This window comes from Phyllobates terribilis, unplaced genomic scaffold (genome assembly GCF_046119375.1).
Source record: "Phyllobates terribilis strain yellow unplaced genomic scaffold, ASM4611937v1 Scaffold_3__8_contigs__length_932513732, whole genome shotgun sequence".
Lineage (NCBI taxonomy): Eukaryota > Metazoa > Chordata > Amphibia > Anura > Dendrobatidae > Phyllobates > Phyllobates terribilis.
Window position 1 is genome coordinate 357,003,202 of NW_027362763.1, and position 18,752 is coordinate 357,021,953.

An 18,752-nucleotide genomic window follows, 5' to 3' on the forward strand; every position below is an offset into this window, starting at 1 on the left:
CAATTTCCTCCCGGCAGCGGGGCTTTCAGTGTGACGGCCACACGGCTTCAAAACACTATTAACCTGCAGATTAACCCCATAAGGTGATTTTTGACATGACAGGTTCCTTTTAAAGCATACTAGGAGCACTGAAGGCGTATACATGAAACATAGGCATAAAATTTGATATAAACATAGCATAAAGACCGTCAAACATTTTATAATGCAGAATTAAAAACTATGCACATCTTTTATAAATGTGGTATCATTTTTTGCAATACATTTCATGACTTTTCTGCAGCATTTGACTTGATAAACATGAGACTGTCAAGTTTTATACCGTTCATTACAGACTGCATTTCCAAAAGCAATTTTATGGACACACTACAGGGATTCAGAAGATTTTCTTTGGTCCCGGTTATATCATTTTTAATGCTAACTAAATGCATAAAAGTGTACTTATTTTGATCAATTACTTGAAGTGGTTATTTGGTTTACAAAACTCGCTTTCAAATACTTTTTGGGGGCATTCTGTTTTAGTAGACAGGGCTGTCACTCAGGACTGCCATCTATGTGCTGGCAATATGAAGAGCTATGGAGGACCCAGAATATCTGGCCATTGCATGGCAAGCTCATTTATTTCATTCAGTGGGGCTGACTGGCAATATCAGACATAGCCCATCTACAAGAGTGGTCCTGTTCTTGAGAAAAAAAAATTCTAGTTTTATACAAATCCTGTTATTGCACACTGTAGGGATATGGTGCCACATATTTTGATTGGTGACGGCCTTTTTCAATGAGTACCCGCATCTATACATTAACAATGAAAACCTATGGGGCCCAACCTTGAAGAATGGCCTTCCAAAATTTGAGTGGGCACAAATCGCTGCAGCAGGTAGGAAAAGACAAGATTGCCATCAGTGAAAAATCTACAACAGCCGCTGTTATACAATTAGAATTGTGGATTATTTTGTACTTTTAAAAAAATTACAATGAAAATCAAATTTGACAAAAAATTCCACAAAAATATATTACATCAACAAATTTCCAATAAACATAATCTCTTACAGTTATATTCTATAGACATATTTAGCATACTAATATAGTTAAATCTGCAGGTAAAGCATCTGGATTTGAAATCATTTACAAGGCCTGGTAATATGTGTAGAGAAATACATGCAGGTGGGTACACTTTTTTTCTTGTGCATAAAAGTAATGGCAAATAAAGAGATTTATGGTAAAATAACAATAAAAACAGTAAAAATACTACTCAGGAGTACAGAGGTCCAAATTATGTACCAACAGTGTGTGTATTCTGTAATAACCATTAAGGGTATATGTGGCATGGCGTACAAAATCAGCACGCAGATATCATTTGTCAGAGACTAAATAAGAGCTAAACAAGCAAAAAGAATCTAATAGCGACATCCAGATCCTATTCACTGACAATACAGAAAAGTATCCCGAGTCTTAATATTTACATCACTTGAACTTCTAAACATTATAGTATAAAGAAACATTCGATGAAGAAAAGACAAGAAATGGATTCCAGCGGAACAAACAGGAACTCCATTCTCAAATCTTTCTTTATGCAATGCTTTCCTCCCTCTCGTGGGATCCTTTCTCATTTTAGGTTAACAATAATGGAACAAGTGATTGACCTTAATTATTGGTATGGACAAGGCCATAAAGGCACATGCAGGGCTTGAAGTAGATGCTTCTAACACAAAATAAATGCATTTTTCTCTTCCTATGGGAGACACATTAGGTTTACATTCCCTTTTATTAGGTTTTACAATTGTATACAGCCAAAACATCTTTTACCATTTGGAGCTTAAGAGATCTCAAGCAGTGATGGTGGAATTATATATAGAATATAAAAAAAATAATATTCCATTAAATGGTAAAAGAGGTTGGGCATTATACAAAATTGAAACTTCAAGTCCCCTTGGAAATGTGCATTATTTTTCTAAACCGTTTATGTAAAAGTCTACGAGCGGAAATTACAGGAGCTTAAAATGCCTTCTAGATCATGGTCACATATAGTATATCATAAAATCTAGTAATTAGATGACTGTCTATGGCTCAGGTCTTTGGGGGTTGAAAACAGAGGTCCATTTTTGTAAAAAAAAAATAATTATGGTTTTCATTACCAAATGTAGTCAGTCAGGGTTAGACATTGAATCCAGCCAATCTTTGGATAATTCTAGTGAATGGTTAGATCTCAACGCTCCAAGGGACAAGAAGACTCAAATTTTCTTTTATGGGATGTATGGTCAAGTCAGTTGCAATACAGACATTCAGTCTATTAGGTTTGCCCTAGTCTCCTATAAAAGCTTTTTTTTAAGCGACGACCGGTGTGCAATGTAATATTTACAATATTATGAGGCTCCGAATACCAACTGTTGGCGACATCAAACTCTTTTCTGCAAATGTGTTCACTATGACCAAAGACTGGAATTCCCAAAGCTTAAAAAGATTAAAATAAATAAAAGCATAAATAAAAAAAAAAAACACAAAAATTGCTCCACCAAGTCGCAAGTCAAGGAATTCAAATTCCAAGAACATAAGGTTAAAGTGTCCATACAAGAAAAGTCACTTTAGAAGTCAGTTAAAATGTTGTATTTCATGTTCAACTTCTGCAAATGAAACCAAGGATAAGTTGTGTGCGTGGTGGCTATCATTCATTTCCAATAGTCGGTAGTCTTCATGTGCCAGGCTCCAGAGAAGTGCGGAATAGTGCTTTGCTTTATTACCTTGATATTCCCAGCACATTACCTACAAACACTTGGTACACAATATATGCATTAGATAGTTCTTGTAGACTGGTCAGGGAATTCCTCCGGCACACTGCAGACTTCCTTTCATTGGGATAAAAAATAAAAAGGACCTTGCCATAGGTGGGAACAAGGAAAATAAAATAAATAACTTGTTCCTTTGCAGGGCTTTGGAACCGCTTTCCCTTCTCTTGGTGTCAGTCACGCACATAATAGTTGAATATTGCACTTCTCTCTGTTTTTATAGCCCCTTTATTGGATGGGCATGATTTTGATAATGTCATTTTTTAGAAAGTGCTTATACCATTGATAACAAATGAAGAACGTAGAGTGAGTGCTAAAAAAAATTTTTTGTTTTTTTTTTTAAATTCAATTAAAACCCTTTGTGAACAAAACCGGAGCATGTGTGTGTAAAAATCCCCACTTGTTAGAAGTCCGTGATTGTTTTCTGCCGGCCGCGTAGTGAAGGCAGGATGCTGAAGTGGCACACAAAGTGAGGAGCCTTTGGATCCCATGGCATCACACACTGGTGGGGGAAAGTGGTTTGGGTGGTGCAAGATCCAGCAAGGCCTGCACGGTTCCTGCTATTTCCACTAATCCAGTCTCTTCGAGGATGTGCGGAGGCAGACATAGACGATCCTGGACATTAAAGTAAGAGGAAGGGGGTATTTGAGGGAGAGGAAGAAAAACAGAAGGGGGGGGAAGCAAAACAAAAATTTATAAAAATAACAGTATGCTCAGAATAATGAAGGGCGTCAGTGAACGTATCATTTAGCAGAGGTCTAGGCCAGTGGAAAAAGATTTACCTTCTAAAATAATAGACTATGAAGAATATTTATGAGGGACATGTATGTGTTGTGTATGGAAAAATTAAAGAAAATGTCATTTTTACAGCCAAAAGAGAAGAAAGCAGGAAAAACAGGAATGTAGACAATTATCTCAGTAGCAAAATTTATTAACAAAATTCAGCAAAAAACAAAGTGCAATTGATCAGGAGCTGCAGAAGAAACCAATATACATCAGGACTTTGCATTTCTTCTCGTTTCTAACAGTCTATTATACCATGCATTATGCTTGTGAAGTCGGCTGGGGCTGCACAGCAACTAAAAGTCGCACAGGAATTCCCTATGGAAAAAAAAGTCGCAAGCCACCTTGCTATTATCGCAAAACTTTCCAGCGAGTTCAGTAAAGCTTGTGATACTTGCAGTGTAGCCTCAGCCAAAAACTTCAGTTTTCATGCTACCAAGACAGGGCCCCTTGCACATTTATGTGGTTGGACTAAGGCACATAAGCCTCTCAATGTGGTCTTTGTGTTGCTGCAATTGGTCAGAAAACCACATTTCTGGGTCCATCTGTTCATATCATAGACACAAATCAAATGACTAACTGCAAGCAAATAACATAGGTTTACATGCTATAAATTTTGTAAAATCTGACCTGCCATTTTTTAACTGGTCACTTTCATTTTAATCATGATGGCAATGATCATGAGTACAAGTCTATTACAAGGAGTCATTTATAGCATGTAAATCTAGTCTTCATTATGTTTGCCTTGTCTTTAGCAAAACATTCCTGCTTCTGTATAGTTATCTATTTGCAAGGCTGTAGGTTTGGCTAGCTGCATAGAACAATATAGCCACGCTGTGCTTGACATCAATCCTCAGTTGAGGTAGAGTGTGATGCATAAAGCCTGGTAATATATGGCCTACACTGCAGGCTGTGGTTTTCTGCATAACGCATTTCATGGGAAGTTTCTATTGCTTTAATATATACATAAAAAGTCCAGTGTATCAGAGGAACAAGCATTGGTTAATAAGATCACACGTACAGGAGACTAGTGTGAAATCAGGAAAGGTGCTACTTTGGCTTCAGTGTCAATGAGGTCTATTTAGGTCAAGGTAATACAATATTTGAAGTAACACCAGTGAGGAAAATACTCTTATCATAAACCCTTGCTGTCAAAACATGATATTAGGTGGAGCTCACTGCACAGTGTCCTCAAAAACTAAACTGGATAATCTGCATGGAGATTAGGCCAGAGCATTAGAGGCATCAGGCTACACAAGACTGCTGTTTGCTAAAATATGGATTATGCACACGGACACTTGTACTATAAATGTTTAGTCCATGTCAATTCAGGGCCTGGATCTGCCAAAATAACACTTAAAAATACACAATTTATTACCAACTAAAACTCTGGGCCTCAACTCAACCTTGGAAACTCTACCTACATCAGACTCTATAACGCTAGAAGATAGCGAAGAGGTAGACAAAAGGACCACTAATAAGACAAGTATTTTTTCTAATGCAATTGATTACGTTAACTGTTGAATGATGTGTGTATAAATATGAGACTTCCTTTTTGCTCATATTATCCTATTAATAAGGGTGCGTTCTGCACCAGAAACGCATCAGGACTGAGGCTTCGGTTTTAAAGTTTTTAATCATGAAAAATTGATGTTTTATTAGTTACATTTATTCTCTGGATGGACGTGCCGATCTACTACCCTTTTTTCTTCTAGAATTTTGTTTATTGTAACACTAACATAAAAAAAAAAAAAAACAGTATCTGATGCATTTTTGCACCAGAAAAATGCTGTTGGTGTAACCATGATTAAGGACTGGTTTTCAGTCAGAAATGCATAGGAGATTTATATTACATTGCTGGATGAAATTGAAGATGTCATTCATTTTTTAATCGCACTGGAATAAAGTTTTATTTTATACCTGGATTTTGGGCTGAAGTTTTTTCTATTGGAACTATACAGCGCTGAGTCTAGCAGGAGTGGCTTCCCTCGTGCCGAGGATCTGAGTCATATAACAGGAGAGAACTGGTAGTTCCTATTTTTACAGCATAGTATGTAGCTGCGCGGCCCCGCAGGCACGGCATAGTATGTAGCTGCGCGGCCCCGCAGGCACGGCATAGTATGTAGCTGCGCGGCCCCGCAGGCACGGCATAGTATGTAGCTGCGCGGCCCCGCAGGCACGGCATAGTGTGTAGCTGCGCGGCCCCGCAGGCACGGCATAGTGTGTAGCTGCGCGGCCCCGCAGGCACGGCATAGTGTGTAGCTGCGCGGCCCCGCAGGCACGGCATAGTCTGTAGCTGCGCGGCCCCGCAGGCACGGCATAGTGTGTAGCTGCGCGGCCCCGCAGGCACGGCATAGTGTGTAGCTGCGCGGCCCCGCAGGCACGGCATAGTGTGTAGCTGCGCGGCCCCGCAGGCACGGCATAGTGTGTAGCTGCGCGGCCCCGCAGGCACGGCATAGTGTGTAGCTGCGCGGCCCCGCAGGCACGGCATAGTGTGTAGCTGCGCGGCCCCGCAGGCACGGCATAGTGTGTAGCTGCGCGGCCCCGCAGGCACGGCATAGTATGTAGCTGCGCGGCCCCGCAGGCACGGCATAGTATGTAGCTGCGCGGCCCCGCAGGCACCACCCTAGTATGTAGCTGCGCGGCCCCGCAGGCACCACCCTAGTATGTAGCTGCGCAGCCCCGCAGGCACGGCATAGTATGTAGCTGCGCGGCCCCAAAGGCACAGCATAGTATGTAGCTGCGCGGCCCCAAAGGCACGGCATAGTATGTAGCTGCGCGGCCCCGCAGGCACGGCATAGTATGTAGCTGCGCGGCCCCGCAGGCACGGCATAGTATGTAGCTGCGCGGCCCCGCAGGCACGGCATAGTGTGTAGCTGCGCGGCCCCGCAGGCACGGCATAGTGTGTAGCTGCGCGGCCCCGCAGGCACGGCATAGTATGTAGCTGCGCGGCCCCGCAGGCACGGCATAGTATGTAGCTGCGCGGCCCCGCAGGCACGGCATAGTATGTAGCTGCGCGGCCCCGCAGGCACGGCATAGTATGTAGCTGCGCGGCCCCGCAGGCACCGGCATAGTATGTAGCTGCGCGGCCTCGCAGGCACGGCATAGTGTCTTAGCTGCATAGTGCAGTAGACACGGCATAGTGTGTAGCTGCGCGGCCCCGCAGGCACGGCATAGTATGTAGCTGCGCGGCCCCGCAGGCACGGCATAGTATGTAGCTGCGCGGCCCCGCAGGCACGGCATAGTATGTAGCTGCGCGGCCCCGCAGGCACGGCATAGTATGTAGCTGCGCGGCCCCGCAGGCACGGCATAGTATGTAGCTGCGCGGCCCCGCAGGCACGGCATAGTATGTAGCTGCACGGCCCCGCAGGCACCAGCCTAGTATGTAGCTGCGTGGCCCCGCAGGCCCGGCATAGTATGTAGTTGCGCGGCCCCGCAGGCACGGCATAGTGTGTAGCTGCGCGGCCCAGCAGGCACGGCATAGTGTGTAGCTGCGCGGCCCAGCAGGCACGGCATAGTATGTAGCTGCGCGGCCCCGCAGGCACGGCATAGTATGTAGCAGCGCGGCCCCGCAGGCACGGCATAGTATCTAGCTGCGCGGCCCCGCAGGCACCGGCATAGTGTGTAGCTGCGCGGCCCCGCAGGCACGGCATAGTGTGTAGCTGCGCGGCCCCGCAGGCACGGCCTAGTATATAGCTGCGCGGCCCCGCAGGCACGGCCTAGTATGTAGCTGCGCGGCCCCGCAGGCACGGCATAGTATGTAGCTGCGCGGCCCCGCAGGCACGGCATAGTATGTAGCTGCGCGGCCCCGCAGGCACGGCATAGTATGTAGCTGCGCGGCCCCGCAGGCACGGCATAGTATGTAGCGGCACGGCACAGTATGTAGCTGCGCGGCCCCGCAGGCACGGCATAGTATGTAGCTGCGCGGCCCCGCAGGCACCGGCATAGTATGTAGCTGCGCGGCCTCGCAGGCACGGCATAGTGTCTTAGCTGCATAGTGCAGTAGACACGGCATAGTATGTAGTGGCGCGGCCCCGCAGGCACGGCATAGTATGTAGCTGCGCGGCCCCGCAGGCACGGCATAGTGTCTTAGCTGCATAGTGCAGTAGACACGGCATAGTATGTAGCGGCGCGGCCCCGCAGGCACGGCATAGTATGTAGCTGCGCGGCCCCGCAGGCACGGCATAGTATGTAGCTGCGCGGCCCCGCAGGCACGGCATAGTATGTAGCTGCGCGGCCCCGCAGGCACGGCATAGTATGTAGCTGCGCGGCCCCGCAGGCACGGCATAGTATGTAGCTGCGCGGCCCCGCAGGCACCGGCATAGTATGTAGCTGCGCGGCCTCGCAGGCACGGCATAGTGTCTTAGCTGCATAGTGCAGTAGACACGGCATAGTGTGTAGCTGCGCGGCCCCGCAGGCACGGCATAGTATGTAGCTGCGCGGCCCCGCAGGCACGGCATAGTGTGTAGCTGCGCGGCCCCGCAGGCACGGCATAGTATGTAGCTGCGCGGCCCCGCAGGCACCACCCTAGTATGTAGCTGCGCGGCCCCGCAGGCACCACCCTAGTATGTAGCTGCGCAGCCCCGCAGGCACGGCATAGTATGTAGCTGCGCGGCCCCAAAGGCACGGCATAGTATGTAGCTGCGCGGCCCCGCAGGCACGGCATAGTATGTAGCTGCGCGGCCCCGCAGGCACGGCATAGTATGTAGCTGCGCGGCCCCGCAGGCACGGCATAGTGTGTAGCTGCGCGGCCCCGCAGGCACGGCATAGTGTGTAGCTGCGCGGCCCCGCAGGCACGGCATAGTATGTAGCTGCGCGGCCCCGCAGGCACGGCATAGTATGTAGCTGCGCGGCCCCGCAGGCACGGCATAGTATGTAGCTGCGCGGCCCCGCAGGCACGGCATAGTATGTAGCTGCGCGGCCCCGCAGGCACCGGCATAGTATGTAGCTGCGCGGCCTCGCAGGCACGGCATAGTGTCTTAGCTGCATAGTGCAGTAGACACGGCATAGTGTGTAGCTGCGCGGCCCCGCAGGCACGGCATAGTATGTAGCTGCGCGGCCCCGCAGGCACGGCATAGTATGTAGCTGCGCGGCCCCGCAGGCACGGCATAGTATGTAGCTGCGCGGCCCCGCAGGCACGGCATAGTATGTAGCTGCGCGGCCCCGCAGGCACGGCATAGTATGTAGCTGCGCGGCCCCGCAGGCACGGCATAGTATGTAGCTGCGCGGCCCCGCAGGCACGGCATAGTATGTAGCTGCGCGGCCCCGCAGGCACGGCATAGTATGTAGCTGCGCGGCCCCGCAGGCACGGCATAGTATGTAGCTGCGCGGCCCCGCAGGCACCGGCATAGTATGTAGCTGCGCGGCCTCGCAGGCACCGGCATAGTATGTAGCTGCGCGGCCTCGCAGGCACGGCATAGTGTCTTAGCTGCATAGTGCAGTAGACACGGCATAGTGTGTAGCTGCGCGGCCCCGCAGGCACGGCATAGTATGTAGCTGCGCGGCCCCGCAGGCACGGCATAGTGTGTAGCTGCGCGGCCCCGCAGGCACGGCATAGTGTGTAGCTGCGCGGCCCCGCAGGCACGGCATAGTGTGTAGCTGCGCGGCCCCGCAGGCACGGCATAGTGTGTAGCTGCGCGGCCCCGCAGGCACGGCATAGTGTGTAGCTGCGCGGCCCCGCAGGCACGGCATAGTGTGTAGCTGCGCGGCCCCGCAGGCACGGCATAGTGTGTAGCTGCGCGGCCCCGCAGGCACGGCATAGTGTGTAGCTGCGCGGCCCCGCAGGCACGGCATAGTGTGTAGCTGCGCGGCCCCGCAGGCACGGCATAGTGTGTAGCTGCGCGGCCCCGCAGGCACGGCATAGTGTGTAGCTGCGCGGCCCCGCAGGCACGGCATAGTGTGTAGCTGCGCGGCCCCGCAGGCACGGCATAGTATGTAGCTGCGCGGCCCCGCAGGCACGGCATAGTATGTAGCTGCGCGGCCCCGCAGGCACGGCATAGTATGTAGCTGCGCGGCCCCGCAGGCACCACCCTAGTATGTAGCTGCGCGGCCCCGCAGGCACCACCCTAGTATGTAGCTGCGCGGCCCCGCAGGCACGGCATAGTATGTAGCTGCGCGGCCCCAAAGGCACGGCATAGTATGTAGCTGCGCGGCCCCGCAGGCACGGCATAGTATGTAGCTGCGCGGCCCCGCAGGCACGGCATAGTATGTAGCTGCGCGGCCCCGCAGGCACGGCATAGTGTGTAGCTGCGCGGCCCCGCAGGCACGGCATAGTATGTAGCTGCGCGGCCCCGCAGGCACGGCATAGTATGTAGCTGCGCGGCCCCGCAGGCACGGCATAGTATGTAGCTGCGCGGCCCCGCAGGCACGGCATAGTATGTAGCTGCGCGGCCCCGCAGGCACGGCATAGTATGTAGCTGCGCGGCCCCGCAGGCACCGGCATAGTATGTAGCTGCGCGGCCTCGCAGGCACGGCATAGTGTCTTAGCTGCATAGTGCAGTAGACACGGCATAGTGTGTAGCTGCGCGGCCCCGCAGGCACGGCATAGTATGTAGCTGCGCGGCCCCGCAGGCACGGCATAGTATGTAGCTGCGCGGCCCCGCAGGCACCGGCATAGTATGTAGCTGCGCGGCCCCGCAGGCACGGCATAGTATGTAGCTGCGCGGCCCCGCAGGCACCGGCATAGTATGTAGCTGCGCGGCCTCGCAGGCACGGCATAGTGTCTTAGCTGCATAGTGCAGTAGACACGGCATAGTATGTAGCTGCGCGGCCCCGCAGGCACGGCATAGTATGTAGCTGCGCGGCCCCGCAGGCACGGCATAGTATGTAGCTGCGCGGCCCCGCAGGCACCGGCATAGTATGTAGCTGCGCGGCCTCGCAGGCACGGCATAGTGTCTTAGCTGCATAGTGCAGTAGACACGGCATAGTGTGTAGCTGCGCGGCCCCGCAGGCACGGCATAGTATGTAGCTGCGCGGCCCCGCAGGCACGGCATAGTATGTAGCTGCGCGGCCCCGCAGGCACGGCATAGTATGTAGCTGCGCGGCCCCGCAGGCACGGCATAGTATGTAGCTGCGCGGCCCCGCAGGCACGGCATAGTATGTAGCTGCGCGGCCCCGCAGGCACGGCATAGTATGTAGCTGCGCGGCCCCGCAGGCACGGCATAGTATGTAGCTGCGCGGCCCCGCAGGCACGGCATAGTGTGTAGCTGCGCGGCCCCGCAGGCATGGCATAGTGTGTAGCTGCGCGGCCCCGCAGGCACGGCATAGTATGTAGCTGCGCGGCCCCGCAGGCACGGCATAGTGTCTTAGCTGCATAGTGCAGTAGACACAGCATAGTATGCAACCTAGGATAAGAACAAAATGAGCAAATATCCTGCAGTAAGTAAACAGTAATAGTACATGTAAATAGAGTACTTAGTTGATAACCAAGTACCCTATATTATTTACATGTACTATTACTATTTACTTACTGCAGGGTATTTGCTCATTTTGTTTTTATCCCAGGCTATGCTTGTTAATGGCCACAGTGTGAATGTGCACCTACACATTGCACTTCTACCAACATGGGCTCCAGTTCTTTTCTTTGGTTTTACTGTATATTATCTATGTGCACAGCCCAGTAGGTACAGCATAGTATGTAGCTGTACAGTTCATCTGTATATACACAAAAAAGTGATATTCTGATTACTCGTGTTTGCACACCAACAAAATATCAACAACAGCTTAGTAATCCCCACTGTTATTGGGTTGAAAATGGTTACCGTAATTTGATTGGATTTTATCATGGAGGGACCTATGCATTTTCCACTGGTCATATGCGTCATTCTTAACGTTAGTTGGGCATGTTGCACTATGGTGGTTTGGCTTTATGCTTATAAAATGAATAGGTCATATAAGATCTTCACAAGCTGGAGGATATTCGTCATGCTGGTAAATAAGTATGCTACAGCGCGGTTTATTAGTGCCTCCAACAATTGCTTTTTATTGTGAACATCACAATGGAGCATCATCAGAATTGTTGAAGCACACATGCATCAGGTGGAGGTGTTCATGTCACAATAAGGCTACATTCACACCTGCATTTGGAAATCTGTTAGAACAGAAAAATTAAATAGAAATAGGGAGGTCAGTTATATGCAGTACACAGGGCTGGATGAGGGCTCCTGTCTACCTCTAGGCCATCTTCCTCATCTAGAGCCTGATTTATTGAAACTTACCAGTGTTCAGTTGAGCCCTACAATCTAACTGATACTCTATAAAGTATATTTTCTGTTGTTCTTTCAGGTAGATGCAATATCTTATTTGTGAACATCTTCTGCTAGAATGTTATCCTCCAAAGTAATTGCAGAACCCATGTGAATGCCTGTCACATCATATTAAGATCAGCATGTTAATTCTGGAGCTTTAAGAAGAAACAAGGCACAACATATTCTCAGTAATACAATTGTCCTGGAAAACACTGTAAAGTTAGAATGAATGCTTAAACCTCAAGCTGTAAGTGAAGCTGTAGTACAGGCCTATTTAGTAATGGTCCTCTCACTCAGCATTTTAGTTGCATTTACTGCTTCTAAACAAAAAAGAAATTTGCCGGCTAGAACATTCTCCAATAATCATGGCCATTCGGCTGAGATGAGCATGCATGCTACTGCAATAAACAGGGAAGAATGAGCTGAGAAATGCAGTCACCTCTGGCTTACCCCTTAGAGACACAAAGGATCAGACAGGCTAAAATCTAATCTGTCCCACACGTAAAGAGAATCTGTCACCAGATTTTTGCTACCTAATCTGTGTAATCAATGTAGAGACGGAGACCCTGATTTAAGCAGTGTGTGTCACTTACTGGGCTGCTTACTGCAATTTTCATAAAATCACTTATCAGTGGGAGATTGTTACTAGAGGACTAGTAAATCTGCTGCTAAGTGGCCCTCTATATTCATGAGCTCTGTATAACCCCGCCCCCACCACAGATCAGCAGCTTGCTGCCTATGCACAGTGTACGCAGAAAGCTGCCAATCAGTGGTGGTGACTGGGTTATAGTCCGCTCATGAATATGGAGGACTACATGGCAGCAGATTTACAGGTCATCTAGTGATAATCTCCAGCTGATAAAAAAGTAATATAAAAACCTCAGTAACCAGCCCAATAAGTGACATCACTGGAATCAGGGTCTCTGACTACATCATGCTGCTTGCAAATGAGGTAGAAAAAACCTGGTGACAGATTCCCTTTAATTCCTAGAAAAGAAACGTCAAAAAAGGTATTTGCCTATGCATTACATTGTTGCTGAAAATAGCAGGATCCACCAAATATCTATAAATACCACACAACTAAAATATTGAAAAGGATTATAGGGACTGACATGCAGGAGCAAAGTCCTGGTAGTCAGTGGCTCTCTTGAAACTTAAAGGGAAGCCATCATCAGAAAATTACATTTTTAAAATCAGTTTTTTTTGTTACATGTATTTAAAAAAATGCTTTTTTTCCATATTACAATCTTTATTAAGAAACTAAAATTAGTAATCCTGCAATCTTCACACTGGTCACTGGGTCTCTTTTAGACTCTAAATTCCTGTCCTTTCAGAGTGAGTTTACAGGACTTTTCATATGAGTAGAGGCAGGATTACACAACGGGTAACACCTCTATACACAGCTATCACAATAAACCTGTGTCCCCTCCCTTCACAATCAATGACCTTAGTCCACGCTCAATAGACACCTCAATATAAAAGACTAGAGTTGGCATCTGATCTTTGTGGCTATGTACATGTGTTCCTGAAACAAAGGAAATGTGGGCAAAAAAACAAACAAAAAAACGTTCCGTGGCCAGTTTGAAATCTGCAAGATTTCGATTTATTTTTAATACAGACGGTGCTATGTTAAAAAAAAAAAAAAATGAACACAACAAGAAATCAATAGGCCATTTTCTGATTATAACTTCCTTTTACATTAATGTACTTTTTATGATACAAAGCATTGCCTTCCTATATGAGTAATGGAGCTGTAAACTTGTTCTCCTAACCATTTATGTAAGTAGGCCGTCTCGGCTGTTGATATTGGTTATCTGTCAGCTTTGATGGCGGCTGGATGTAATCAGTGAATGGAGCTGAATAGCACTTATTCTCACACTGAAGGAAGCTGCGCTGTTGCGCTCCATTCACTGTTTACATTGGACCACTGATGGAGATATGAGCTGTCGGCTGTGTTGGATGTTACTCCTTTCCCCAACAAACGATCGGATACTGATGACCCATTCTGTAGATAGGCCATCAATATCATTAGCCCAGACAATCCCTTTAAATCTATTGTCTCTCCACAAGATAAAAGTGCAGTCTCATGGAAGCTCAGCTGGTACTGACGGGGTAAGCCGGGTGTGACCATACATTTTCCCTGTAGTAGTCTTTCTGAGGAAAATAGCACATAACATGCCAGACGAAGTAATGAATGGATGGGCCAGTACTTATCATCTGCTCCTATAGTGCACCTCACATTTCTGGCTCTTAGAGAGGGTCCTTTAAATGTAGTGCTCCGTTAATATGACTTGAGTCCTGTTGTTATTTGCTTAAACAGGTTGAAGCAAATGTACTTATAAAATTCAGCCCCTTTTTTGCTAGTCTTCATTTCAGTCAGACTAGTGAGCCTTTGGTATAAGATATTCCTATGTGTCCTCTGAATGCATTCATCAAACTTGGAAAACAACTTCTAGCAACATTGACATGAAGGCACATGAAGGGTGCAGTCAGCTCTGAGAAGTCAGCGGTGAACCAGATACCTTCTGTCCATCTGCTCTCCTGTGTAGGAAGTGAAGAGCATTTCTTTGTCCTAAATGTAAAGCATCGCAAGTGCCTCAAACTGTCTATTGGTCAAAGGTAACATCGGTCAGTCATTATTTCTTATTGGTATCAAAGCATTGACTATTGGTTAAAGCTGACTGTGCAGCATAGAGGTTGTAGCATGTGCATCCGTGGGTAATCATGTGCATTGGCCCTGGATTAGAGTTCTGAACTACTTCACAGTAAAGGGTTAACATTGCCGTTGTGCTTCAGAAAGAGGTTTGTAGAAGACTTCATAGTTGCAGGATGGAGAAAATGACCCACCCCCACCAAGAGTGAGAAAACTGATCACCCCTGCCTCTTCACGCCTGGGTCCAGAAGGTAAGAAACCAGCGATAGAGCATGAAGAGGAGAAGCATAAGGGTGCAGTAGAAAACCCCAAAGCCCAGGGGGTGGGAGGAAAGAGCAGGTGCCCGTGAGCCTTCTCCAAAGGAGAGGAGACTGTCCAGAGTCCCCTTAACGCTGCATAGGTTTAGCTGGAGAATGTCTGAAGGGAGACAAACTTTGTCCTGTCCAGAGTGGGGTCAGCAGGAAGGGAAAAACAGAAAGCAGAGTCAGTCATGCAAACACCATCATGCAGTTAGACATTTGCCTGCTGGCAAGAGTACGAGACAAGGGGAAGGGTAGAAAACTGACATAACGAAGCAGTTAATGTTCTTCGCTCCCCGTATGTATCCCATATGGAAACATTGGTGTTAGAGAAGAGATTTGATATTTTAAGACCTATAATCCTGATAACTATTCCTTAGACCTTTACTAAGGAGTATAACAAATGTCCTTTCAGACATCAGAAGTATCTAGATATTTCACAGGTAAGTCCATGCCATGCTCCAAACACAATTAGGTATAAACTGGATTACAACGCTCCAAACTGACTTTTCAGCTTGTTCTCCACATTATCCAGGCTGGACAGATAATCTATCCTGCCGGTCTTGCTCCAGTTTTGTACCAATCACCCTGCAGGAGACTACAAATCAAGGAGCAGGCTGTAGATGGGCAGAAATATTTTCTGGAAAGCCACAGGGAGCTTGAGATCACTAAAGCCATATGTGGCGCAGATGCAATGACCCATTATGTTCTAGAGCTGACTCTACAACTCCACCATTAGAATGGCATCTTTAATTCAATGGTTAAAGAAGCATAAACTGCTGCAGATACTTCTGGTGGCAACTTATCTGTTACAGAAATGAAGCTCGATTACAACTTACATTTGCAGTTAGGGCTAAATCTACACCTGAACATGTATGTATAACATGTATGTATAACAATTGGGGTAGTAAAGGGCAAAGTTAACTCACTATGGCAGATTTAAAACACATGAAAAAAAAAGAAATGGAAAGATGTTGCAATGAAAAAAGAAAGTTATAACACAAGCTAGAATGTGAGAAGAAAGAGTAAAGTTGTCCTTATTTATTCATGGATTTCAAGATTGACTGCAACAGGCAGACAAAAAAAATAGCTGCAAAAAAAAATAGTAATAAGCATGATGTGTGCTTTCAAAATAACACAAAAAGTGAATATTGTGTTCTCATACAGTAATAATGGCAGCGTTTTCTTACCTGCGGAACGCCAATTTTTTTGCAGGCTTCCAAGAAGTTTTCAACATTTCTCCTGCATTTTGCCATTTTGAGCTTAGGCTATGGAAGACAGACAATGACTGTTACTGGTGAAAGCACAACATGGTTTTATTCTATATGATAAAAATTGGAAGATAAATAGCAGCATACTTACAACAGCAGGTGAGGGAACATGTATACTCGGCACGGATCTTGGCCGAACATGATTGGCTAAATGACATAACACCACGCCATCTGTGAGAGCCGCTCCTATGTCAGTGGGAAGTGATACCTTTAACCGTGATTCAATATTCTAAGTAAAAAAAAAAGGAAGAAAACTTTAAAATTAAACCAGTTATGTCTGAGCTTTTATATAGTTCACATTAGTTGGAATGACAAGTTGGAGACCACTAAATGATATTGTCTTCCTTATGGAGGGTTCACCCGACTGCATTCTAGCTGTATTTTTCTGTCTGCATTAAGAAAAATAGTTCCAAGCCCGAATAGTGGATGTAACTATAACTGGAATTAAATACAGTCACAATATGTTCAAGTGAACACTCCATTATTCTTTATTGAAATAAAGCAATGAAAAAAAAAAATGGTGTAGTCTTTAGAAAAAAAAAAAAAATGTTCCCCATCTAGTAGTATCTCTATGGGCCACTGGGTGTCTGTCAACAACCACCACCATTTGTAATGGGCTTTTCTCATAAGGAACTAACTGCAGTCACTTTGCTATATCCCATTTTGAAAGTGTGTTATTTGCAATCAAATGTCAAACTGACAGTCTTTCTTTAAGGCTACGGCCCCACTATCAGTATTTGGTCAGTATTCGGTCAGTATTTTTTCCTCAGGAGTGGGAACCAAAACCAGGAGTGGGTGATAAATGCAGAATTGGTGACTTGTTTCTATTATACCTTTTCTCTGATTGTTCCTCACCTGGTTTTGGCTGCCACTCCTGAGAAAAAATACTGACCGAATGCTGATAGTGGGGCTGTGGCCTAAGAGCGAGTCTTAAAAACAACATTTATCAGCTATCCAAAGCATAGACAAAAAATGTATAATTGCTGTAGTAGGTCTGACTGGTAACAAAATTATAGTTCCTAAGCAGGGGGGTGCCTGAAGTCCCCTGTATGAATGGAGCGATAGTGAGCATGTGCAACATAGTGCAGTGATGGACTTGCTCACTACCGCTTCAGTCACACGGTGGACTTTGGGATCCATTCTTCTTAGGGTTCTTTCACACTGCGTTCCGGCACCCGCTCAGTGGCCCCATCAAGGCTTACATCTGAACCCCCCGCAAAACGGGATTTGGAGGTATGCGCTGACGGGACAATAGACTATAAAGCGCTCTGCTGTGCATCATTTTTGGGCCTATACGCCTACTGGAGGAGGACACTCAGATGTAGTAGACTGTGCCCGGGTGTCCGCCTGCAGTAGGCATGTACATTCGTAAATGATGCATGGCAGAGCGCACGTTCGCTCTGCCAGCACTATTATAGTCTGTGGCCCTGTCAGCGCATACGTCCGAATTCCGTTTGTGGGGGGGAGTTCAGACATAAGCCCAGACAGGGCCACCGAACGGTTGCCAGAATGCAATGTGAAAGCAACCTAATCGGTAAGTGACCCAGTGTACAAACCCCTGCTAGCAATCATATACTTATCACCTATTCCTGCCTAATGATCTGAGAGGACAAGAGGTGTGTAGGGCTTAGGAGATTTTTCAAGGTGCTAGAGCACGAATTCTTTGTGTCTTTACATGGCATTTTAAAAGTTATGCACCATTATGGATAGCCAGCGTCAGATGTGAAAGACTGGGAGCACAATAGATTACTAAGCAAAAAAACTATCATTTTGAACTAAGTGAAGGTGGTAATTTCTGTCTCGGAGGCCTACATATAGGGTATTACAGCAGTCCAGCAGCAAAGTTATGAAGGAATTAGCTGTGTTTATAGATCTTCTGGTGAAATAAAGTGTTTAATTCTTGCAATGTTTGACACGTGGAAGTATCAGGATATTACACTGCTCAACAAAAATAAAGGGAACACTCAAATAACACATCCTAGATCTGAATGAATGAAATATTCTCATTGAATACTTTGCTGTGTAACAAAGTTGAATGTGCTGACAACAAAATCACACACAAATCATCAATGGAAATCAAATGTATTAACCAATGGAGGCCTGGATTTGGAGTCACCCCCAAAATTAAAATGGAAAAACACACTACAGGCTGATCCAACTTTGATGTAATGTCCTTAAAACAAGTCAAAATGAGGCTCAGTATTGTGTGTGGCCTCCACGTGCCTATATGACCTCCCTACAACGCCTGGGCATGCTCCTGATGAGGTTGCAGATGGTCTCCTGTGGGATCTCCTCCCAGACCTGGACTAAAGCATCCGCCAACTCCTGGACAGTCTGTGGTGCAACGTGACGTTGGTGGATGGAGCAAGACATGATGTCCCAGATGTGCTCAATCGGATTCAGGTCTGGGGAACGGGCGGGCCAGTCCATAGCTTCAATGCCTTCATCTTGCATGAACTGCTGACACACTCCAGCCACATGAGGTCTGGCATTGTCCTGCATTAGGGGGAACCCAGGGCCAACCGCACCAGCATATGGTCTCACAAGGGGTCTGAGAATCTCATCTCGGTACCTAATGGCAGTCAGGCTACCTCTGGCGAGCACATGGAGGGCTGTGCGGCCCTCTAAAGAAATGCCACCCCACACTATTACTGACCCACTGCCAAACCGGTCATGCTGAAGGATGTTGCAGGCAGCAGATCGCTCTCCACGGCGTCTCC

General features: G+C 47.2%; 1 protein-coding gene across 5 annotated transcripts in view; it reads right to left on the minus strand.

The window, feature by feature from the left end:
• Nucleotides 1–1,794: 1,794 nt before the first annotated feature.
• Nucleotides 1,795–18,752, minus strand: part of LRCH3 (leucine rich repeats and calponin homology domain containing 3) — a 113,982-nt gene continuing 97,024 nt past the window's right edge. Inside the window, exons 20-22 of one of the 5 annotated variants that reach the window (XM_073675285.1) lie at nucleotides 16,124–16,261; nucleotides 15,952–16,029; nucleotides 1,795–3,395 (exon numbers count right to left, since the gene is read on the minus strand). In XM_073675285.1, the coding sequence (XP_073531386.1) occupies nucleotides 3,276–3,395; nucleotides 15,952–16,029; nucleotides 16,124–16,261 (336 nt within the window). In that variant the 3' untranslated portion in view covers nucleotides 1,795–3,275. Of the gene's footprint in view, nucleotides 3,396–14,442; nucleotides 14,902–15,951; nucleotides 16,030–16,123; nucleotides 16,262–18,752 lie in introns of those variants that run through there. The other 4 variants (XM_073675287.1, XM_073675283.1, XM_073675284.1 and 1 more) reach the window with 4 other exon arrangements.